The sequence below is a fragment of the Amblyraja radiata genome, chromosome 34, assembly GCF_010909765.2.
Source record: "Amblyraja radiata isolate CabotCenter1 chromosome 34, sAmbRad1.1.pri, whole genome shotgun sequence".
Taxonomy (NCBI): Eukaryota; Metazoa; Chordata; class Chondrichthyes; order Rajiformes; family Rajidae; genus Amblyraja; species Amblyraja radiata.
This window is the reverse complement of record NC_045989.1, coordinates 15,475,794-15,501,779: the sequence shown is the minus strand read 5'-3', so window position 1 is coordinate 15,501,779 and position 25,986 is coordinate 15,475,794. Positions and strand designations below refer to the sequence as shown.

Below are 25,986 nucleotides of genomic sequence, written 5' to 3'. Positions count from 1 at the left end.
AGGTGAGGCTTCTCCACAAATGTCTCTGGCCATACGTTGTCAGCAGGGAGAGCACTGGCTCAGTCCTCTCCGTGGTTGAGGTGATGCTACACCTCTTCCCCCCACCCTGCTCAGCTACAGATGCCCCTGGGTAGTTGGGTCACCTTGGTTGACATCTAACATCTCACCAAGGTAAATGCGAGCAGTGGTGACCATAGAGCCCAATGTAACTACCAGAAACAGAAATAACAAAGAACTAGACATACAAACAAAGGAACATACAACTCAAGAGCAGGTTCTGACCACTCGGCCCATCTCATCAGCCTATCGCCATTCGAGAGAAAAAATGGCCAAGTCCCACACTTTGGTTTTTCAATTTTTAAAATGGTTCTTTTTGAAAAGTAATGTAAGTTTCCTTTTATACTGATCGAAGAGTTTATTTTGCACATCTTTCCTGTAGCCTTGAAATTCTCCTCTCCAGAAACCAGCACATGAATGGTTAAAGGCTTTGTATGTGATTCCTGTGTCCATCAGTTTTAAGGAAGTTATCAAGAAAATACAATACCAAGAAACCCCATCAACTATCCGTGTGCTGGCATTCACACAGTGGCTCACTGAAGGAATTGAAGTGGTCATCTCATTTGCTGATAACTTTCAGGAGATTTTGTACTGTGGTCAATCATCTCCAGAAACAAGGCTGAAACAGCACAATAGAGCTACAGGAAACTGTAGGTGCTGGAACCTTCAGCAAAAAACAAACTGCTGGAGGAATTCAGTGGGTCAAGCAGTATCTGTGGAGAGAAATTGACAGACGACATTTTGGGTCAGGACCCTTCTTCGGAAACACAATAACTCATTTTACTTCTGACAGTTACAACTGTCTGAATACAGAGGCTTTCTATCCAGCAGTCAATTTGAGGTGAAGCTTTGAAAAACATCTAGTTATCCCACTATACTGCACATTCACTGGTCTAATTTTGTCATAACCTTCACGGTTCAGTTGTGCAGCGAGGCAAATCTATTGAACATTCTTTCTCCACCGATCGTTTTCAAATAAGTTGAAGTAAAATGTTGTAACTTTCCCAATGTAGCCCAATTCTTATTAGTTGTTTAAAATACTGAATTTCTAATTCCACTATTAACCTTCTAATGAGCACAATTCAAATTTAGATTACAGGATTTAAACTGTGCAATGGTTTATTGATTTAGAAAAGTTCATCTGACAGTGCATATTGTAAGTTTAAGAGAAAATCTGGACATCAATGCAATTAGTGAAAGAGGTACATTGACAATTTATGGCAAACCATCAAAATATGAAATCAGATGCTCCTTCCAACAGTATAGCTGCTAAACTTCAGATATAGAACAAATTTTGCATGAGAATTGTCTTAAAATAATTCGACCAGAAAGCATTTCAGACTAAATTCATTGTTGATTTCAAACCTTTTCATAAACAAAGTCTAATTAACATGGGGTGGTACAGTGGCTTAGCTGTAGAGCTGCTGCCTTACAGTGCCAGAGACTCAGGTTCGATCCTGACTATGGGTGCTGTCTATACAGAGTTTGTACATCTTCCTGTGACCGCGTGGGTTTTCTCCGGGTGCTCTGGTTTGCTCCTACACCAATGACGTACAGGTTTGTATGTTAATTGTCTTCAATAAAAATTGGAAATTATCCCTCGTGTGTAGGATAGTGTTCGTCTATGGGGTGATCGCTGATTGGTTCACTCGATGGACCGAAGGGCCTGTTTCCATGCTGTATCTCTAAAGTAAAAAAAACTATTGTGGAGCTTTGCTTCTCCAATCCGGTGGTTATGCACATTATCTGATCTCTGACCTCAACATATATAACGCATCAAGCAAGAAGACTGCATTTTTTTATTTTGTTATTAGTACTTTTTGTAATAATTTCTTTATGTCATTGATGATTATTTAGTTGTAATAATAAATTATAATTGATTATAGTGTATGCGATTACACTGTTTCACAGTTACATTGGCAATATTCTTCTATAGATCACGTTCAGTCACACTGTTTTGTGCTAATCTGTGCTAATGTAACATTGAGATTGACACCTATTTGTACTCTGCTCATTTGTGCTTAGAAGTGCCAGAAGGGGATGTATTTCCAACTGACATTTTGCTAGTAGTATTGTGATTTCTAGCCTAAGAAAAGGACCTAGGGGTTCACATGATTTCCCAATCCACAGAAACATCTTTAATAATTTCCCTTTCATCTTTGGTGAGGCATTTAATTCATTTCCCCAGGGCTGTACTTGAGCAGTGGCGTAAAAGTGACACGTCCATTTAGATGGGCTCCTAACCATCATACAAAACTCCCAGCCCTGGGCTATCCATGGCCATGGCCTCTGGAGTAATGCTAATTGATTCATAAAAATTTCAATGACCTGGTTGAGTTTAAATGAAACAGCAGGAAAGAAGTGGTATGTATTCATGAGTTTGTGTTTTAATGCATTAAAATAAAATTGATGTATCTGTTCTCACCAAACATACTTAAAGAGAGCATTATTGTCTCTTGAATCTTAAAATTTTTAGACCTTCAGAGTAAATATTGAAATTCACTTGTATAAGTTATCCATATAATTTCAAAACACATCATTCTCTGTCAAAAAACACATTGTCTTCATCTCAAAGGATTCTGTTTCCTAACAAAGAGACCCTAAATTACTTTATTTGTTTTTCAGTTATATGTTCCACTGAAGATATAAAAGACCATAGATGCTGGAAAAAAATAAAATGCTGGAGGAAGTCAGTGGGACTGGGAGCTTCTGTGGAGATGATGTTTTGGGTTGGTACCCTTCTTAAGACTTATGGAGTGCGAGGGTGAGAAAGCTGGAAAAGAGAGGTAGGGGTGGAGCAAACCCAGGCAAGTGATACAGGTGAGGATGAGTGAGTGATCGGTGGAGATAGTGACAAATGCTAGAGGTGAAATGGAGACAAAAGAGTACCAGATAAAGGAGGAGTGAAATGTCAAGCTGGAGGGAGGGATATTGATGGAAGGATCAGGGCGTGGGGGAGAGGGGAAAGTGGTTCTCTGAACCACTTCAAGTTTAATTGAGGAATAAGAAGAAAGGAGGAAATAACTCAACTGGGTAATTAGAAGGTGAAATGGGGACACAAAATGGCTGGTGAGTCAGATTAAGGAAAATCACAGAACTTTTTATACCTACATTATAAACAAAAGAGTAACCAGGGAAAAGATAAAGGATAATGGATAAAGGAGGGAATTTGTGCTCAGAGTCTGTAGGAGTGGTACTGAACAAGTATTTTGCACCTGTTTTCACGAAGGAGAAGGACATGGAAGGCAGTGAGATCAGTGTGGAGAATACTAGGAAGAGGAGGTGTTGGGGCTCTTGAAGAGCATTAAGGTGGATAAATCCCTAGGACCTGATGGGTTCTATCCCAGGTTATTGGAAGAGACAAGAAAGATAGATAAATCCCCAGGACGGGATGTCTCCGTACAGACAGCACCTGAACAGAACTGTAGGAAACAGAGGAGAACAAAGTGAGGGCTGCATACATAACAGCATGGCATTCTCTATATTTGCTGAATATAGCGAACATCTCAGATGTCCTGGAATGGAAATGTGGCACAGACAGAAACACTGAGCGTAAAGGATGACATCCTGGCCATATGTCATCCATTGAGATTTTCTCTGTATTATTACAGACTGAATTGCTGGACACATTCCAACTATGTGCAACAAATTATACATGTTACGACCCTCTAACTGTTCACATTTAACTTGAGAACTTACCTGCACAGCAACTGTAACTTACCCTATCACAGTTAAAACAAGAGGGGCATAGATTTAAGGCGAGGGGAAGGAGGTGTAAAGGGGGTCTGAAGGATGTTTTTTTTTTTACACAGAGGAGATGGTGGAGTCAGATATTACTATACTAAATTACTATATTTAAGAGACATTTAAACAGACACTTGAATAGGCAAGGCATAGAAGGTTATAGGCACGGTGCAAGCAAATGGGTTTAATGTAGTTGAGCAAAAAGGTTGGCATGGATGTGATGTGATGTGATGTGCTGATGGGTCAATTTCTCTGCTGTAAACTTAATGAATCTCTGTGATGCAGCCTGAGCTCTGCTTAATTCCAGCATTTAGTTTCATTTCAGATTTCCACCATCTGTAGTTTACATTTTAACTCTATTTACAGGCCTTTCTTCCCCCCATAAACTCCAACCTTCTCCAAACCCTGCTGCAACTATCCTGCATCTTGCTTGATCGATGTTTATCAATGGTCTGTCCCAATCTATCTGAGTCCAAGTCTATATGCCCGCGATGCCACTGCAATTTTCATTGTTCCTGTATCACACTGTACTTATGCATATAAAAATAAACTCAACTTGACTTTCTTTGGTAAGTGGGTCACATAACATAGGAATCCATAAATTACTTATACAATGCGATGGAGGCTTCTTTTTATTAATTTTATGTAACTAAATATAACATTGATTTATTGTGCTTTTTCAGCAATCTGCCTGTATAATGGACTTTAATTCTGCAAATGAATGGGAGATGATTTTTACCCGAGGTGCTTATCTATTTTTTTGTGATGCAGTCAGAACAACCTTCCCATTTACATATTGCAGTGACTTGAGCTGAAAAAACATGGTTATATTATATTAATCTATTCAGAAATCTTGTAGTTGTCACAATTAGCTTTTCACTTGTCTTATCATCTATGAGATTACGTGTAAACTTAAATATGTAAATTCTTACATAAAAGGAACAGGCTATAAGGTTATTCTACGCCAAGGTAAGAAGCTGGGTTAGAGAATCTTTTCTATTTAACTATTAATTTAATTATAATGTTATAAAGCCCATTATGTCGGTTAACACATGGGAACAGGTTCCTTTTATTTTCCACGCATGTCGATTTTACATCTCATCTGTGAAGATTTACTGTGAATCATGCAATGCTGGAGGAAGAATCCTTTGACAGATCTTGATACAAAATATCTGAAATTACTTAAGAAACCTTTTGACCACAGAGTTACTAGAACTGTGTTGGGGCTTTGTCTTCACCCATGGTGCCTGACGGTCATCCAGATAGATTTTTTTGATGAGATATTTTTAATTGTTTGATGCAGTCAGGAAGTCTGCCTCATAGGAGAGAGCTGGGTGGTAAAAAGGTGATGTGATACAAGCCACAAAAAAAAATACAAAGTGCTGGAGTGACTCAGTAGGTCAGGCAACATTCTGGAGAACATGGATAGGTGACGTTGCCGGTCATGACACTTTTAGTTTAGTTTAGTTTAGTGATGCAACGGGGAAACAGGCCTTTAGGCCCACCAAGTCCACTCCGACCAGCGATCCCCTCACACATACACACACACTATACTACACACACTAGAGACAATTTACATTTGCACCAACACAATTAACCTACAAACCTATACGTCTTTGGAGTGTAGGAGGAAACCGGAGATCCCGGCAAAAATCCATGGAGGTCACGGGGCGAATGTACAAACTCTGTACAGACAAGCACCCATAGTCAGGATCGAACCTGGGTCTCTGGCGGTAAGGCAGCAACTCTACCACTGCGCCCCCATGTCTTCTTTGAGTCTGAAGAAGGGCCCCCGACTCAAAAAATCATCTACCCATGTTCTCCAGAGATGTTGCTGGACCTGCTAAGTTACTCCTGCACTTTGTGTCTTTTTAAACCAGCATCTGCAGTTCCCTGTTTCTACATGATACAAGCCACAGGTGGGCCTGAATGGGGCAGCTGCAGATATTATTGAGTTTTTAAGCAGGTTCTGAATTTGACCATATGGTGTGAATCAAATTTGTAATCTTGTTCTCAATCACACTCATCTAAAAATCCATTTAAAAGTGACGGCCCTCACCACGGCTATTCTGCATCGTACCTTCCACCCACTCCTTATTATTACAGAACATCAAAATGCCATGTCAATCTCACCAGCCACCATTAATCACGGTGCAAATGACAGGAATTATGTTGGACTTGTATGTCAGGGTCAATCATCTTCTGCAACATGACAGGTATATTCAGTGTTTAACGATCACTTTCATGGAAAATCTGTATGTCTGGCTATATTCTCACCATTGTCTCACTATTACTCAGATACAGTATGACAAGACGGAAAACATCTCCACTTTAGAAGATATTCCATACATACAGGGGTTTGATAAAGTAACAGAGAATTCAACACTATAAACCTGAATAGTTCACTGACTATTAACATCTTGCAGTGTCAAATAAATTGTTCCACTGTGTCAGGAAATGGAGAAAAATATAATAAGATAAGAAATAGATCAAACACTATTTGTATCTTTCTTCCAAACTTTCATCAATCATAATATCATGATACTCACTGGGGATTGACAGTTTGCTGCTGGAATAATTAATAGATTCTCTGGAACATTGTTTTTATGTTTTACTGTTTCTTTTACCCAGTAAATATCCAGAAAAAAGTATTAATATTGTTAATCTTTCATATTCCACCTTGCCATAGTTGTTTAATTGCAGATAAATATTTTTTTTAAAGGAGCAGTTATCAGCTTTACTGCTTTTCCTAACAACTTCAACACTCTATATAGGTAATTTTGTTTTGTGATTTATTCTTCACATCTGCTGTGCTTTAGAAACATAGAAACATAGAAATTAGGTGCAGGAGTAGGCCATTCGGCCCTTCGAGCCTGCACCGCCATTCAATATGATCATGGCTGATCATCCAACTCAGTATCCCGTACCTGCCTTCTCTCCATACCCTCTGATCCCCTTAGCCACAAGGGCCACATCTAACTCCCTCTTAAATATAGCCAATGAACTGGCCTCGACTACCCTCTGTGGCAGAGAGTTCCTGAGATTCACCACTCTCTGTGTGAAAAAAGTTCTTCTCATCTCGGTTTTAAAGGATTTCCCCCTTATCCTTATTTTAGTCTTTGATTTTCATTTTGGGATTTGATGAGGAACTTTGATGAGGAACTGGCTAAACTGGATAAGGAATCTCCATTCCCCAATGAGCAGATTCGTTTTCTTTATCTGTTTCCAACCAAAAGTTCAATTAAGTTTAGGATCACACTTCAATAGTTGAACCGATTATTATTGCCCCAATGTAACTGGAAAACGAGAATGTAATTGCATCCATTAATCAGTAGTCATATTTAAGTAATTTATGAAATAGAACCGTTTTAAATATCCTCTTTTCTTTAATGAAATGTATTCCCATGAAAGAAGGTAAAGATGTTAAATGAATGTTGTTTTTCCAAGTGACTAACTAACTCAAATGGCAGGAAACGTGTTGGACTTGTATGTTTGGGCTAGAGAACAACATGATGGGTGTATTCAAGGTCAACTCAACATACCCCGTACCCTTCAATCCCTTTCTCTCTGCATTGAATGTGAATGGAAAGAAATCCATCCTTAAACACCAGACCTATCTGTGTGTCTAAGTATCAACTGCTGGCTGTAATCATCTCCGCAATCAGTGGTGGTAAACAAAGAGGACATTTTGCCTCTACAAAGACAGACAGGTTGGCTGAAAAGGTATTCCAAATGAAATTTTCTGAAAGCGGTTAAGTTTATTGTAAGGTACACTATGGGCCTTTGCTGAAGGAGAGATTTAAAACATTTTGTTAAAGTGAGGCTTCTGCAGAAGTGAGTTACCCCTGTGAAATTTTCACTTAATATCTACTGAATCTTGCCACAACAGCTGACCTTCATGCTTCTGTGAATAAAGGTACCAGCAAATCCTCCAATGCCTGAAGCAAATTTCTTGATTTATTTTATTAACTGTTTTACAAACTACAGTGTATCATAAAAACTAAAGAAACATCCCAAAATGAAAATCAAAGACTAAAATATTCAAACCAACATGAAGTACTGATTCACATTTCAACTTGAGTAAATCCATTGGAATATTATCCCAGATGGTTCTGTTAGTATGCTAACAGAATGTGAGAATTCCTTCACTTTTAGCCGGAAAGGAATAATCAACAATCCCCAATATTGGTTTTAAATTGGCAGTGCGGGCAAGGAATAGGAAGTCTTTCCAAGGCAGCAATGTTGACATACCAGGCAGAAGGGGAAAGGCGATAAACACAAAATGCAGAAGTAACTCAGCAGGACAGGCAGCCTCTCTGTCCAGAAATGCTGCCTGTGCCGCTGAGTTACTCCAGCATTTTGTATCTATCTTTGGTGGAAACCAGTTCCTTCCTACACAGGAGAAAGGTGATTATAGGCTTTGAATTTAGAAAATAACAGGTTATTTTGGAAAGTGCTACCTTGGAAAGTCATTGGTTGAAATTGGAGAAGGGTTTTACACACTGTGTTCTCTGTACATTTGCCATATAGTGCAAATTATTCAGTAATATATTAAATCTATCTGTTTACCAAAGCTGTCACTGGATTGCATGAGGGGCAGCTGTGCATTAGTCAGTGTGTGCTGGAGTTTAACTCTCTCTGTTTTAGTGTTTCTGACTAATAACTATTTTTACATCAAAAACAATCATTACAGTAAGCAACTGGAAGCCTAAGGCAGCCAATTTCAGACTGTTACTGCTTCTCATCTTTTCATTTATCAACAGCATTGGGAGAATAATTGTAGTATAAAATGATCCAGCCTATGTGTTGATCTAAAAGGAACAATATTAATGCAAAAGAAGAAAAAGAATGTATTTTTATAATTTTATCAGGTGATTCACATTTGAATGATGTGGGATATTTTATCAGCTTTATATATGAAGGGGTAGTGAATGCAGAGCTAATGATTTTAGCATCTAACAATGACATAGCTTTAGATGTACAATGGCATAACAACAAAATGTAACATTATTGCATAAAAATGCGACTTGGCTTTTTGGAGAAAAGGTACCAGGTGTGTGCAGCAACCTATCACAGGCACCAGCCATCCATAACTGACCAAATCTGGCTTTGGGAATAAAGTGAAAGATTTGAAAAGAAAGAAAAATAGTTAAGGCAGAAAACAGGCAGTAGATTCATTATTGTCCGTTGTGAATCACCTGTGGACATTAGTGTGATATTTCCATCTCTTCATTGTGCCCTCCATGTTTATGGAATAGGGAGATTCTGCACTCTCTCTGCAGGGCAACCTCCATCTTTGTACACAGATTCATTCAGGGTGGACAAACAGATACTTCTTCCTTTAGAAGATCCCATTTGTGATCAACATTGAACAATAACACATTAATTGATGAATGGATCTGTGCTCACACAGAATCCAGGCAATACCTTTATGGTGGCCAACACGACTTCCATTATTGCACATTGGCGAGGACTGAGACTTTTCACCTCTTCCCGAATCACATGTTCCTAATTGAGGTTTATCAAACGAAACATGTTTAATTAGTGAATATATTGCAAAATTATATGATCAAAACATTACTGCGCTTACCAGAGAAATAAGTAACTAGCCATAACATTAACATTACTCGTTATAGTTTAAGAAACTAGTATATATAGTAACCTAGATTAATATATATATCTCAAGGAGCTTGACAGTATTCACCAAGATCAAAGTAGGGCTAGAGGTTCAATGTAGTACTCACAGAGTTCTACAGCACACCCAGTTTGATCATGCCGACCAAGTGATGACTTCCTGAGCCAGCTCCATTTTATCATGTTTGGCCCATATCTCTCTAAATTGCACCTATTTAACTACACTGGACATTGTCCCAGGAATATTCTATCTAATCACTGCCATAATGTTCTCCCTTGTCAATATTGCAACTTCCCCTCTCCTATCTTACCTTCACCTCTATCATACCTGCAGCATTTGCACCCAGGAGCATTGAGCTGCCAGTCCTGCCAATACCTCAATCATATTATCGTGCTAGCTAAAATATCACAATCCCAGGTGCCAATCCTTGCCCTGAGCTCCTCTGCATTATCTGTAAGGCTTTGTACATTAAAATAAATGCAATGTGGGTATTGCTCCCTGGTCTGCTTACTGTTTCCTTCTTGCTTTAACTTCTATATTTGTTTCAATATTCTCATCTACTACACCACTACTTTGGGTATCAATCCCCTGCCAGACTAGTTTAAACACATTTTACTAGTAACATCACGTTCAGTGAAAGCAAATGCATGCATAATCTTGAATTTACCAACATGCAGCATCCGGTTGATGCAATTTAAATGTTTACAATATAACAATGATGCTAGAAATACTCAACTACTGAATTTCACTCGATGCATTTTGACTTACTTTAAAACATACTAAATGTCTCTACGGACTAAAACAGAGTAATTCTGCCTGAGTTAAATGAATCACATTATTGACAATTAAACAGTTTTTCATATATTTTTGCTCCAGCTGTGTTTCAGAATGTGCATATTATTACTTCCAGTTTTCTTTTACATTACCATTCAAAAATTGCAAAGTGCTTTTGATAAAAGCCTTTAATCTAACCTTTGAGTGCTTCCCCATCAATTAAAAATATAGAACGTTCTGATGACCTAAATGTTCTGCCTGAATTTCCAGGGAATGCATCTTTGAAATACTAACCAGTTTCTATTTTCAATGACATGCTTATTTGCTATGATTCAGTATGAAGCATATTTTGACAGGGATATGTAAATTATAATTGGCAGAGTCCCACACACATCATTTTGTGTCGTACTGAAAAACCATGCCCAATGTAAAGAATCACTGGAATCGTTTTGTTCTGGAATATATTTCGTTTAGCTTCACGCAAGGAATTTCAATCATTATGATGTATGTCTGGTATATGGATTTTAAGGGGAAACCACTTGGGAGGGCAAGATTAAATAGAAGTGACTTTTACTACAGCCAATACATTCATACTGTTACCTTTAGCTTTGATAACTGGCCCAAGTCTTTTGCTGCACTGAAGATCATTTGAGCTCCCTAGAAAGAACAAGATTAAAATATGGCAGTGAGTGGAAAACAAAAGCCATCAAAGAAGAGCCTTTGAATATCAGTCTTTATTTGGGGAAACAAAGTTTAAAGACTGCTTTGTGACCTTTTCAAGTTAAAAACAAACTAAAATTCAGAGTACCAAGCAAAAATAATTGACACCGTATTAACTGATGACACACGTAGCATTACCAGGCCAAGTCCCAGATAAAATTCTGCCACAGTATCCACAGCATATCGATGAAAAACTATGCAACCCAAAATCAGTATTTGTCAAAGAGTAATGGTAAAACTGTAAACCATCCTACATCAACAATGAATTTTTTTCCCCCTGCATCTAGCTTGTCAGAGGATCGAACCAACTGAAATGGTAGCACTGAGAGCACACTTGACAAAGAGGGAAATTATCTCTACTTTCATCAAAACTTATCAAAGAGATGAATTCACAGTATATATTGCAATATAACTACACATCTTCCACTGTGACATTTGGAAAAGATGCCTGACAGCTTTATTTTGCTCAGTTTAACCTGGTTCAAAGGCTATGCTGCTGCTTTCAAGTAGGCTTGTTTCTAATTAAAACGAAGAAGCAAAAATATATCTGTTTACTTATTCTACAAAAGCTTCAAGTGAAGTGGAAACTTCAGCAAATCGAAGAATATGCTACAGATTACCGGTATAAAAGGTGAAAACAAAGGCATCTGCTAAAAAAAGCCTAAATCTGGGAAAATGGCAAAAACTCAATGCAGCTGGTTTAATTTAAACAGGAGAACAGTTCATTACAGCTGCACAGAGAAGATGAAAGAGTTGCGGTCTGATTCTATGTCAAAATTTATTTTTAAATGGAGCATTTCTGACATGGGCAACAATGGGAAAGTTTAGTATTTGAAAAATAAATAGCATACTGTATTTTTGCCTTCTATATGTCAGCTAGGAGGAACATTATATGGACCCAAGAGATCAGAGTAAAATATGGCATGATTGAAGAGAAATGGCAAGTTGGAAAAAATTCCCAAAGGATTAATTGGTCATAACACTGAGCATTTTTCATGACTTCAAAATATAGCACCAGAAATAAAAACTGAAAGGTAAGATAAATTGCTGTGAATTTGCAATGGGACCTCGAGAGAGTATATAACTTCAGATCAATTCCATTAACGATGATAATTGAGAGCTGTCTTTGCCATTAATGGATAGGTTTGAGGTCAATGTCCTTTTTATACCTGCCCAGTTTGAAGTCTGAAATAGTCGAAGAATATTTTGATGGGTCTAAATCCATCAGATGAAGTAAACTGGCTGATTAGGTGACTAAATGGAACAAAGAGCTAGGATTCACATGACAGTTTCAATGTTTCCCAAGATAAGGCACAGAAGTCCCTCCCAAACACTTTAAGTTGGAAGAGATGGAAATTGAATGGGTTTCAGGAATAAAATAACCAATTTTATTCCTGAATAGCATCTTGAAAAGTATACCCCAATGTCTATGACCACTTTGCAACTAAATATTTGAAAATTGATAGTACTTCAATGCATTTGAGAAATTGAGGGAAGTATTTTACTTATATCTGCAGGCCTTCTAAGTTAGTACTACGGATTTATGAGCATGTTGTCCTGGGAGCTCCAAATAACAGGGAACCTTTACAGAATCTGGCTTTTGTAGAGCAGGTTAATATTACAATAATGAAGGTCTGACACTGTTATTGGCATTTGTTTCAGTATCAAACTGCATAAAGTTGAACAGTTACAGAATGGGTGCTGCAGTGGCAATGATCTGGTAGTTTAAGATAACAAGTAACTGTGGCACTTTTCAGTTAATTAGAGTACAGTGAATATAATTTCCTTTATTCAGACAGCTAGGCCAGTCACTGCATGTCAATGCAAGAAGTATTTTGCGTAAAATGGATGAACCTAGGGCCCGAATCAATGCATGGACCTCCGATTGTGGCCATTATGGAGACTTTGTCCCAAGAGGTGGTCGTAACAGCCGTTCACTACCAGCAATCCTTCCTGTTCCCACTCGGTCCTGAAGCAGGGTCTCAACCCAAGAAAATACACGTGCTAGAGCAATTCAGTGGGTCAAGCAGCATCTCTGGAGAGCATCAATACGTGACTTTCTGGGTCAGGACCGTTCTCCAGACTGATTGTGTTGGGGGGATGGGGGAGAAGGGGATAGGGGAAGAAAGCTGGAAGAGAGGAGAAGCAGGACAAAGCCTGCTGGGTAATAGATGGATACAAGTGATGGGGGTCTTTGATTGGCAGATGGTTGGACAGAGGCCAGAGATGGAAAGACAGAAGGTTTGATACAAAAGGATTGAAGGGTTGTGGATTGTGAAGCTAGAGGAAGCAATGTAGGTGAAGGGGAGAAGAGAAATAGGTGCAAGACCAGGTGGGAAACAGGGGAGAGAGGGGAGAGATAAAAAAGGAAAGAAATGCTAGTTACCTAAAATTGGAGAGATCAATGTTCATACATGGGAAGGGGAATTACAATGATTAATAACTGAGGGATCCAGTAGGCATTGGCGGATCGAGCCAATGTCCAGCAAAACGGCAGCTGAGTCTATGCTTGTCTCGCCCAGGTACAGTAGACCAAATCTGGAACACCCGATGCAGGAGATGAGGTTAGGGGAGGTGCACATGAACCTCTTTCTCACCTGGATGTACTGCTATGAACAACCCACAATGCTGGCGTGCAACGTTAGCCTTCACAGTTGCTGCTTGACTTGCTGAGTCTTTCCAGCATTCAGTTTTTTGTTCTAGATTTCAGCATCTGCAGACTCTTGTGTTTCCAGTTAACACTGACCTAGGTGCTCAAGTCTGTGCTCCCCTCACCATGCAGCTTCAGTAGAAGAATGGCAAAGGTTGCTCCAAATAAGGCAAGATGCAAGGAGGAGGACATGCAGTAGGAAGTCACATCTCCCCAGGTTGTTCAGGAAGCAATACTCTGACCCGAAGCACAATGAGGAAGAAGTGACAGAGACGTCTGCACTGAAATCTGCCATAGACTCCCTCGGCCTCCTTTGAGAGCTGCAGGCATTCTTACAGTGATGCAGTTCTCCTTTAAGAGATTCTTGCCTCTCATCTGGCATACAACAGCACTGTCAACACTGTCTGCATACCATGATGAGGCTGCAAGATGTTGCCGTGCTGTCTATGCTGAGAGCACAGAATTATCTTAGTCACGTATTCTGATCCCTGTGGTTGTCCTTGTATTTAGTAAGTGTGCTGTTTGAGGGAAGATTCCATAGTCATAGATGAAGCAAGATCAAAAGCAGTATTCAGTGCAGACCTTGGGACTGATGCTGAATGTTGAATTACAGCGGCTTGCGTTCCCGAGATGAACATTAATTTGGTCAGAGAATTAGAAACTTTTGTGGCAGACTTGCATGTCTAACAGAGGCAGGGTTGTCAAGAGCTCAGTTACAGGACCCCGACACCATTGAGAACAAGCTACTGCATTAAGGAATCATTGTCAATCATACAATGCCAGCTTTCAATCCAGGGCCATGAAGTAAATATTTAAATCTTTCCAGGTAGATATTGATAACATTGTTAAAATAATATTTATTGTGTTTATAAATTGTGCATTGAACAGAAAAGCAAGAGAGTGCATCTTGAGCCATACTGGTTTGATTTGAAATAAGTCAAGCAGAGTTGAGGTACTAGCACAGATATCAAAGAGAGAAAATTCAGCATTGTGGAAAGACAAAAGCTCGGGGAGATCTCATTGAGTGCAAGGAAAAAAGAGATATAAGGAGGGGCTCAAAATGATCAGTGACTTTGATGGACTGGAGAAACTGGTTTCACTGGCACGAGTTCAGAAACCAGGGGAGAAACAATCTCAAATATTTGACAGAAGCAAAAAAAAGAGTGGGGAAATTTCTCTTATGCAGCTTCGACTTGGAGCGGAAGGAAAAAAAGCGACGTGAAGAATATTCTGTGCTAACTAACAAGCAGTAATATACAAAAGGGAGTGGGATATAACTAATTTGGCAGAGAATTATTTGGGCATCTAGATTTAAAAAACAGGAGAGACAGTTATATCTGGGTTTTATCTTGGAGATGAGTTTTGTGCAGTGGGAAGGATCTCAAGAGGTTGGGGTGAAAGCTATGCAAAGGTTTTCCCCAAAGTCCTGAGAATTAAAGTAGAGGGCATTTGGTTGAAATTGTTTGGAGAAAAATCACGGAGAGGGAGCTTTTTAGAAGCGTCTCGAGTTGTATGGTGCAGAGTGGGGAAAAGGTGGTGTGACATGGGTCAAGAGAATGAGGTGAGGTGATGGTTGGAGAGGCAGCAAATAATGTTTCATTGTGGATTTACTGACTGTGTTTTGGGTCTGAGGCTCCAGCTTGCTTGTCTTGGCCAGCACAGTGCTTTGAAGACACCTACCTCATGGACTCAGCCCAGCTTTTGTGTTTACAGCTGCCAAGTCTCCAGTGGTCTCGGATGCCTGTAGTTTAAAATGTGTGTTAAATGAAAGCAGAGAGCATCCTTAAGTAGGTTGGCCACTTGCCTCTGCTGGGGAGTGGAGTGGTTCTGTTCCTGGTGCCAATAATTTTGTCTTGTAATTGAGTCTTAGAATCCAACCCATCCTTTCTCAGAGTTGAGATTCGGCACTTAAAAGAGTTAGAAAAATATGAGAATTTGATGGGTCTAAATAGTGTAATGTATGTAACACTTAATCTCACAACATTTAAAAAGACTTCTTGAATTACCAAGGCTGAGAGGATATAGACCAGGTGCTCATAAATGGGATGAGTATCAATGGGTACTTGATGGTCACCATGGACCTGCTGTGTTGAAGGGGGACTGCTGTGCTCCACGACTATGCCATTCTCTCTGAGAACATTGTGTTTCCATATTGTCATCATATTGATCAGCAGTGTATAGTGATATACCTAGTTTGAACCAACGCATTCAATCTACAGAAATTGTTAAAACGTCAACAGATAAATAGTTCTATAGCTTGAAACCTCCATCCCTGGTGGTATTGTTCCTGGGTGTTTAATATATCTGGGGTACGTTATATTCAGGAAAAATAGGGAGGGAAAATCATTTTAGTGTAGCATTTAGATTGAAGAAATTAGTTCAGTGTTTGATAAAGTGAATAATCTCAGGGGTGCAAGGCAAATTCTATTTGCTTAATGTCTGCAATGTCATAGGAGCTGTCCGGTTACAATGCGTTTTTGAAAGAGAATGAGATAATAGCAAATTGTTGAGTAATTGTGTAAAAGATGGTTAAGAGAGAAACTTTCTAGCCAGTGAAGAAGAATTGCTGAATTTAGTCAAGAAGTTAATATAGATGGGAACTGCAATCATAGCATTTGAAACTTTAGATTATTTAACTGAAGGGGGCTAATTTTAGGAAATGTAGGAAGGATCTGATTGAAGTAAAAAGAATGGCAAGGATAAATTGAACAGAATGATGGACAACCTTTAGAGAGGAGATAATTCAGGGACAGACTGCATTCTATTGGGGGAAAAGACATGGGGGAAAAGACAGAACTCACAGAATAATGCAGGTACAGTGTATATGGGGAGATATGACAAATGTCAGCTTGATAGTATAAAGGTGAATGAGGTTAAACATTGTCCCAAACACCGGGGAAAACAGAACAACTGGGATAAAAGCATATTGATCAGTGGCTGGCTATCAAAGAAAATGTGTTGGTCTTTTATGGGTTCCTTGAAAGTAAGAGTGTTGCAGAGGAGCAATAGGTTACAGGCGACGATGAAGGTTGAATGGTGAAAGGCAAGTGTGTCTAAAGAACAATTCAGTGGGGGTGTGGGAGGGAGAGGTGTGTGCATTTGAACAAAGATCATGTTAGAACACAATGCCAGCTGGTGTTGAGGGTGGGGGAGAAGTGACAATGGCTTCATCTTTTCCTATTTGTGGAAACTAAATGATCCACATAAATACTTTGACAATATTTTCCAGGTTAAATTCAGACTTGGTATTATATTTAATTCAATTTTATAACCAATTTTTGTTTTATATTCAATTTTCTCCCATTGTTGTACATGTTAGTTTCTCTTTATACATCCTTATTTGCTTATACTTTTGATTTTGGACCTCAAAATTACTTCACTGAAATATCCATTATATCAACGGCTTTCTTTCAAGTACCTCCTTAGGTTGCTAATGCCAGACTTATGGAGTGAGTGAGTATTTGGGACACCAGCAGGATAGGTGGACGTCTTCCGAACAGGGCGCTTCTATACAGCTTCTCTCCCCTCTATCCCGAGCCGCTCTATTTGAGAGCTAGGCTGCATTGAGCACCGCTGGGAGCACTGAGCAGACTAACTCACTCACTCACACACTCACGGGGCCAGTGAGGCTGGCTGGCGGATTCTCGCCCTCCCATCACTGCTATTTCTGTGATTTTCTCCCACACACCCTTTTTGTTCATTTCTGTCCTGCAAACACTTGTGATACGGTGGGGACTGCCTGTACTCTGCAACCAATTCAAACAGGTGGTCAGTGTTTCTTCCTCCATAACTGGAATTGCAACCTTTCCACTCTTTTTGTAAACCTTAGCAATTTCCTCTGCATTTGTTGAACTTGCTCTGTGGCATTGACACTCTTTAGTGGTGCCAAGGCACATGCAGGTGGACACTCACAGTCATGCATTTGAACCTTGAGGGAGCGCAGGAGAGTGAGAAGGAAGGGGGCTTAGGAATAAAGAAGAGGAGGGGGAGTTGCAAGTAAACGTGGGACGGAAAGGTTGTGGTGGAGAGGGAACGGGGGACATCATCAGCCACTTTAACAAGGTTCATGCTACTCTTCACAGCACAAATCCTGAAATTACCTGAATTCTGACTCAAACTCCCTAATTACTTACAGCAGCAACAATCTGGAATTTGATGTAAAGTTATAGGCATTAGATTTGAATAGAATATCCCTTCCACGAGCAATACCTAGAAATAAATCAGGAGCTAACTGGACGGCTCCATAACAAGGAATTAAAATGCTACCTCTCTCTCTCATTCTCTCACTCACACCGTGAGGCGAACAATGGCATATTTGGAAAATAGAGGACGATTCAAAATTAAACAAATCAACGAGATCCAGATGCGCTTGAATGCAGACATTTAGTGCGACTGTTGAGAATATTCCGTATTCCGTTAATGCAGAGAAACCCATTGGTTTAATTTGCTCCAAATCTTTATTCGCATTTTCACAATGACTGAAACTTCTGACACAGTGAGGCAGGTGAAGCATTGGACCTATGCCTAATGCCACAGAAGCAGCACGAGCTATGCCTGTGTATGCAATTGTCCACATGACGAGTTCCTGAACGGAGAGCTGTTGCCATGGAAAAGGGTAGTAATTCGCCAGTTCTGTGCTCAGTCATGTGTGCCCGTTAATTTCAGTGCAACGCTGGCAGGAATTTAGAATTGATGTCCAACTGACCTTTTGTTCAGAATTTGAAGTGTTGCGCGACTCAGGAAAATGGAAAGGGAGAAAGAAACAATATTGTTGGAAGCACAGAATTTTCCATTTCATTTCTATTGATTTCATAATCTCGATGTGGGAAACGTAGGGAGCAGGGAATGGGTAGGGAGGGGGAGCATGAGGGATTGAGGAACGATGGGGGGGGGGGGGGGGGAGCAGCAGGGAAACAGTGTAAAAAGGGAAGGGAAAGTACCTTTTGATCATTTCCTTACAGTATACCACAATTCTTCTCTTCTCTGTACAAATCCTGAAATTGCCTGTTTCCCACTGAAACTCCCCATAATTTATGGTTACTTTAAGTTTGCTCTTTGCCAAGGAAGAAATAACTGCCTTCAACATTATACAAATCACAAGCAAGTAAATAAATCCTTCCTCCCTCACATTGTTCACTGGCCGATAGAGCTGATGCCCTGAGCGCCACAGATTTAACAACACAACTTGATGAATTGAAATCTATTCTGTAAACAAAAATAGCTAACACACGAGTAAGGTTAACAACTTCAAACAGGCGAGCTAGAAATCTCCTCCTTCAGAATGTAAAGCAAAATTACATTCTGAGAAGAATTTCCATTGTACCTTGATTGGAATGTTCATTTCATTGGTTGCTTATCTATGAATAATATTATCGAATCAACGTCAATCATGCAAGACCAAATTGTTCAAAAGAACCGTGTACCATTCAGATTAACAGAGAACTCATGAAGAATTTGTTTAGCTGGCACCAGGGAAAGGAGATTAATGTTCCATTTAAGCAGCATGGTTTGCAGGTAAATTCTACAGAAAATACTCGATTGAATACTGGAAGCATTGATCCATGAGCACATGCGATATCCCTGGCAGATAAAGAGAAAGGACAATCCTAGCAAATACATTAAGTATATTAAGAGCAAAAGGGGAACTAGAGAGAGCATAGGATCCCTTAAAGATCAATCTGGGTATCTGTATGTGAAGCCACTGGACGTGGACAAAATCGGAGGTAAATATTTCTCCTCTTACGATGGAGAAACATAGAAACACAAAAAAATAGTTGCAGGAGTGGGCCATTCGACCCTTCAAGCCAGCACCGCCATTCATTATGATCATGGCTGATCATCTAAAATCAGTACCCCGTTCCTGCTTTTTCCCCATATCCCTTGATTTCTTTAGTCCTAAGAGCTAAATCTAAGTCTCTCTTGAAAACATCCAGTAACTTGGTCTCCACTGCCTTCTGTGGCAGAGAATCCCACACATTCACAACTCTCTGGGTTTTTCCTCATCTCAGTCCTAAATGGCCTACCCCTTATTCTTAAACTGTGACCCCTGGTTCTGGACTCCCCCAACATCGGGAACATTTTTCCTGCATCTAGCCTGTCCAATCCTTTAAGAATTTTGTATGCTTCTATAAGATCCGCTCTCATCCTTCTAAATTCCAGCGAATACAAGCTCAAGTCGACCCATTTTTTCATCATATGTCAGTCCTGCCATCTCGGGAATTAACCTCAATAGCAAGAATGTCCTTCCTCATATTAGGAGACCAAAATTGCACACAATGCTCCAGGTGCGGTCTCACCAGAGCCCTGTACAACTGCAGTAGGATCTCCTTGCTCCTAAACTCAAATCCTCTCGTAATGAAGGCCAGCATGCAATTTGCTTTCTTCACTGCTTGCACTATCTGCATGCTTGCCTTCAGTGACTGATGTACAAGCACACCCAGGTCTCGTTGCACCTCCCCTTTTCGTAATCTGACACCTTCAGATAATAATCTGCCTTCCTGTTCTTACCACCAAAGTGGATAACCTCACATTTTTCCACATTATACTGCATCTGCCATGCATCTGCCCACTCACCCAACCTGTCCAAGTCACCCTGCAGCCTCATAGCATAGAAGGTCATGGAAGCTTGGGAATTTGGGGGCGAGAAAAATAATGTCTTGAAACATATCCACATCGGAAAAGAGGAATCACTGGCAGTCTTAATGCACGTCTAGGCGAATACATCCCCAGGACCTGACCAAGTGTATCCTAGGACATTATGGAACCCATGGAAGAAATAACTTTGCTCCATCATCGTTAACCATGGGTGAGGTGCAGGAAGACTGGAAGATGACTAATGTCCTTTTATTTTAGAAAAGGGCTGCAAGGACAAGCTGGTGAGCCTGACATCAGTTGTTGGGAAAGTTGTTGGATGGGATTTTTGGGGACAAGATCTACCAGCATTTGGATAAACAAGGATTAATTAGAGATAGAGAGTACGGCTTTGTGCTGGGAAAGTGCATTTCATTGAGATTTTGTGTTCCTTGTTAGTGTAGGCAACAAACAATAGTGGAGCCAACACTGAACCCTAATGTACTCCATTGTTCACAACTGCTAATCACACACTTCAAAAAATTACACCAGACAAATTGGTGTCTTCATTCCATGTTGAACCTGCATCATTGTTCTAATTCTTGATTCTAAATGAATGACAGATTACCCAGTGATGTACATCATCGTAACTTTAGACTGACATTTAATCTTAGAGCTATGTTGTGAAACAGTGCACGCATTAGGAATTTGTGTCATCCCTGGCTTCCCGTTAAATATTTGGCAGGGAGGTGGTGCCTATTCATGAAATATTTGTACAAAGCAGTTTCTGTAGCAACAGTTGACTAGTACTTACACTTTGGTCAGTTAGCGCAGGCAGAACAATCTTTCTTTCTATTATGTTCAGAATTATTTTCCAAAGTTCCTTCAGAACCCTTTTTAGAACAGTCTTCTCGCAGATTTTAGCAAACAGCGTCAGGCTGGAATAAAAAGGAAAATATCCACTGTCATTAGACAGTTAAGACATCAAAATACTTGTATTATGCGCCACAAGATCTGCCAGCAGACCATACATATAAAACAGCATCCTATCAGCATCACAGTGAGAAAACTGGCTGGCAACGCTGCTTCCTGATAACTACAATTTAAATGCCAAATTCCCCATGATATTTGCATTTCAATGCAAGCGATGGAGTATTTCAAGATAGATAACTGTGAAGCTCAGAAAGTCTGGGTCAAATGGTTATCTTTGGGCAGAAGCTTATTGACAGAGACACTTTACTTTTTATCCAGAAGATCCATTAAAGGCCTAAGGACGGTTTCTGCGTCAATGGTTGCGCTGTTCCTGTTGGTAGATGAGTTCCCATTTCCTCTCATCTGATATAATTCGAGATTCATCTGTTTCACGCATTCTTCAATTACGGACTGGAAGCTGAAACAATTAAGCAGAATCAATGATAAAGCCATGCGTGCAATGCCAAAAATCAAAAGATATTAAAACATTTTAAATAACTGACATTTTATGGGCAACAATACTTGCAGCAAAGTGTTAAAACCATGATTTGACATTCTTCTTTTGTTGTCCTTTACAAAAAAGTAAAGGCAATGCTGGAAATTTGCTTTTAACATAGGAAGTTCAAAAGATGGCAAAGAATGTGGTTGCCAAGTACCAGTACACAGAGGCATTGCGATGTCAGGTTGGAGATGCCATTTTATAAGAAAAAGCTTTAATGCACATTGTAACACTAGACCTGAACTTCAAATATTACGCTTAGTGGAAATAAATAACTGGCCAAAAGGAAGGCAGGCAGAATTTGTCTACTCCACTGCGAAATCTCCTCAAGGTATGCCTACTTTGAAGAAGTTCTCCTCCTCTCTCCAGAGACAGTTTTCTCCCCGCCACCCCCCATCAGTCTGAAGAAGGGTTTCGGCCCGAAACGTTGCCTATTTCCTTCGCTCCATAGATGCTGCTGCACCCGCTGAGTTTCTCCAGCATTTTTGTGTACCTTAGAATTTTTTTAATGTTGGTTCGCTCAATGTCAATAGGCCATTGAGCAGAGCACTAGCCTGTATCACATACACTGAGGCTTGTGTTGATAACCATTCTTTGTGCAAAAAGGATACACAAATAGCAATGTGTTGTTAACCAAGGTTGAGGAAAGAACAGGAAAGTGGGATTAATGAGATAACTCCACCAAAGAGGCACGCCGCAAACAACAGGCTGCATCTGTGCTGTGTTATATCATGATTCTCAGTGAGGGGCATCTAACAGTCTTGAGTGTAACAAACGGCACTCTCTAGTTGGTACTCTAAATGCCAGATAAATCAAGTGCTCTGGTTCTGGACTGCATTTGATGTCATAATCTTGCTATCCAAAAGAAACAGTAATCTAAACGTTTTCTTATTTATTGTAAAGTGATGATTGCAGTGGACTGGGGAGTGGGTGTGGAAACGGAGGGGGAATTAGACAGAGATTTCCTTTATAAAACATCCCCATTCAACATTCCACAGCTTTCTCAAAGCTACAGATAATAAAGAATATAACCGTCCAAAAAGTAAATACAATCGGATGGTTTATTATCCCTAGGGTAAATAAGATTTCACATGAGTATTGCTGTCACATCTCACAATTTATCCTTACATCATTTATTGCTACGTGACATTTTTGCACAGAATACATTTCAATATTTCTTTAGCTTTCCCATCATTTTTCGCTTGTGTACGTCACTTATTACCACAGCAGCGCCTCAAAACAGCCAGCATAATTGTCAATTGCCAATGAGAATTTGGGAAATCCACAACTTATGCAAAAGCAGTTTCCTTGGTGACAGCTTGCAAAAATTTTCCTTCAACATTTCTCTTACTGAAGATGAAATGCCAAATCGATATAAATCTCCCTAATGTTTTCGACAGAGCAATGTGGAGCACGTATGGCTCAATGAAACAACAAAACATACACTATATTGGATTCTTGTGATAAAATGCTTAAATGGCAGAAAAAAAGGCAATTGCATTGTTCAAATAATGAAACTTTGTCTAAGAGTAAGTCGTATGTCACTTTAATTCTCAGTCCCACTCCCATTTTGTCTGCTACCTCCTGCGCTGCCATAGCAGGCACCAATGTAAACTAGAAGAACAACATCTTATCTTTTGTTTGGGCGCTTTACAATCACCCGAAAATAAACAATTCATTTTCCAACTTTTTATCAATTCCCAATATCATGCTGATGTCCCTTTATCATCTTGTTTGTATGCACTGGAATCTTGAGCAAAAAACAAACTTCAGTCTGAAAAAGGGTCTCGACCTGAAAAGCCTCCTGTCCATTTCCCTTTGTAGATGCTGTGTGGCCTGCTGAACTCCTCCAGCAGTTTGATTTTTGTTCTATAAAATTGCTCCATAATTGGCAGTCCTCATGCCTCTTATCAGCAGCTCTACTTTAACCAATCTCCATCCATTCTTGTGCCTATACCTCACCCCCCCCCCCACCACCCACCCCGCTCTGATTTGATAACACCTTTTTACCCCTCCACTCTCCCCTCAGTTCTGCGAAAGGGCCTTGACCTGGAACATTAATTGGTTTCTCTTTCCACTGAAGGGATGAGTTCTTCCAGCATTTCTGATTTTGTTACACACAGGAGACAGAATGTCCAGTCGGCATCCACACTTAGTGCCTCCTCATTCTTCTGATATGGACAGTTCATGAGACATTTAAACCAGCTGTGACTGGCCTTAAACATACTGGCACTTTCAGAAGATTCATCACCCCTTTCACAGTCTTGCCATGTCAGTCTCACTTTTCCTTGTATCATCGTCAAATTCCAGGATGTGTACCATTGATTCTTTTAACCTCCTGCTTTTCTTTTACCATCGTTTCCATTACATTATCACCTTTGATGTACTTCCAGAGATAACATTATGTAACAACGAAAGTCCTCTTATGTCCTCACAATACAAATGTTGTCTGGATGGAGTTTGTACGTTCTCCCCGTGACAAGCGTGGGTTTTCTCTGAGATCTTCAGTTTCCTCCCACATTCCAAAGACGTACAGGTTTATAGGTTAATTGGCTTGGTAAATGAATAAAATGTCCCTAGTGTGTGTAGGATTGTGTTAATATGCAGGGATCGCTGGTCGGCACGGATCCGGTGGGCTGAAGGGCCTGTTTCCACGCTGTATCTCTAAACTAAACTAAAGATGGAATGCCAGAGCTCAGGGCAAAGCAGCAAAAAATACAGAAATATAAATGTACCTCTTTAAATCCTCAATGCACAATCTACCAAGCCAAAGTCAATAAAGAAAGAGGCAATAATTCTCAATAATTATGTATCTAATTTCAGGTAATGGAATCGTGGACTGTCAGATTGGAGGTTCACCAGCCATTTTTTAAAATAACAATTCAACTAGAAATTATCTCCGTTTGTCTCTGTGCAGATACTGCCTGCTCAGTATTTCAAACATTTTCCTCTTTTATTATACAATTAAGGACCTGTTCTTCATAAAACCATGGCGATTGTATCACCGGCCCCATTGTATCTCACCTGTGACAGTGCAGCTTTGGAACAGGCCCTTCAGCCCATGTTATCTTTGCTCAATAGATGCCAAGTTAAACTAATCTATTCTGCATGCTTGTGATCCATATCCCTCCATAGCTTGAATATCCATGTGCCTACTAAACAGCTCTTAAATGCTACTATTGGATCTACTTCTACATCACCACCATCAGCGTGTTCCAGACACCCACCATCGCTATGTAAATGAAACTCACTCCACACATCTCCTTTTAAATTTTAAGTAGGAACTGCAGATGCTGGAAAAACGAAGGTAGACAAAAATGCTGGAGAAACTCAGCGGGTGCAGTAGCATCTATGGAGCGAAGGAAATAGGTAACGTTTCGGGTCGAGACCGTTCTTCAGACTGATGGGGGGGGGGGGGGGGGTGCGGAAAGAAGAAAGGAAGAGGTGGAGACAGTGGGCTGAGGGAGAGCTGGGAAGGGGAGGAGAAAACAGGGACTACCTAAAATTGTAGAAGTCAATGTTCATACTGCTGGGGTGTAAACTGCCCAAGCGAAATATGAGGTGCTGCTCCTCCAATTTATGGTGGGCCTCACTCTGACCATGGAGGAAGCCCAGAACAGAAAGGTCGGATTTGGAATGGGAGGGGGAGTTGAAGTGCTGAGCCACTGGGAGATCAGGTTGGTTATTGCGAACCCAGCGGGTGTGTTGGGCGAAGCGATCGCCAAGCCTACGCTTGGTCTCACCGATGTAGACAGCTGACACCTAGAGCAGTGGATGCAATAGATGAGGTTGGAGGAGGTACAGGTGAACCTCCTGCACCTGCACGTAATAAAACGCATGAAAAGTTGCGTAAGTGGGACTGGCCCATTAGGCTCCACTTTTATGATATTCATTTAAACGTCTTACATTAAGGACACACCCTCAAAGTAGAATCCTGAGAGACCCATACTTAACGTAAAATTCCCCAAAGTACAAACTTACATTCATACTGCGTTGGAGAAGAATCTGCCACACACTTACATAAAACATTCATCGTTCAGCTGCATTAATAATTTTTATAACAATGCATTACCTGGTGGCAAAGGTATAGCTCAGTTCATCCAAGACACCATTGAGATTGGCCTGCAGTTCCTTCAGGAGATTGCTAGCCTCATCATCAAGCTAAAAATAAATAAAATAATTATTTGTAAATCATCAATCTTATTATGAGCTATTATGATGATTTCAAAATGACTAAAGCTTTACATTCAATCTTTGAAAGTGTTGTAATATGAAGAGTATGCAAGGATGAGAACCAATCTTAATTGCCATTCTTGGAATAATGTCGGCTTTCAAAATAATTCAGATGAATCTGAATGTTTTACT

The 25,986-nt window shown here is 40.0% G+C and overlaps 1 protein-coding gene across 4 annotated transcripts in view; it reads right to left on the bottom strand.

Annotated features, from left to right (window-relative positions):
- unc13c (unc-13 homolog C) overlaps positions 1-25,986 on the bottom strand; it is a 378,167-nt gene that overhangs the window by 21,409 nt on the left and 330,772 nt on the right. For all 4 annotated transcript variants that reach the window (XM_033050677.1, XM_033050678.1, XM_033050675.1 and 1 more), the window contains 5 exons: positions 25,694-25,782; positions 21,391-21,540; positions 20,965-21,088; positions 10,811-10,867; positions 9,229-9,309 (listed from right to left, as the gene is read on the bottom strand). In XM_033050677.1, coding sequence (XP_032906568.1) covers positions 9,229-9,309; positions 10,811-10,867; positions 20,965-21,088; positions 21,391-21,540; positions 25,694-25,782 — 501 coding nt within the window. The remainder of the gene's footprint in view (positions 1-9,228; positions 9,310-10,810; positions 10,868-20,964; positions 21,089-21,390; positions 21,541-25,693; positions 25,783-25,986) is intronic.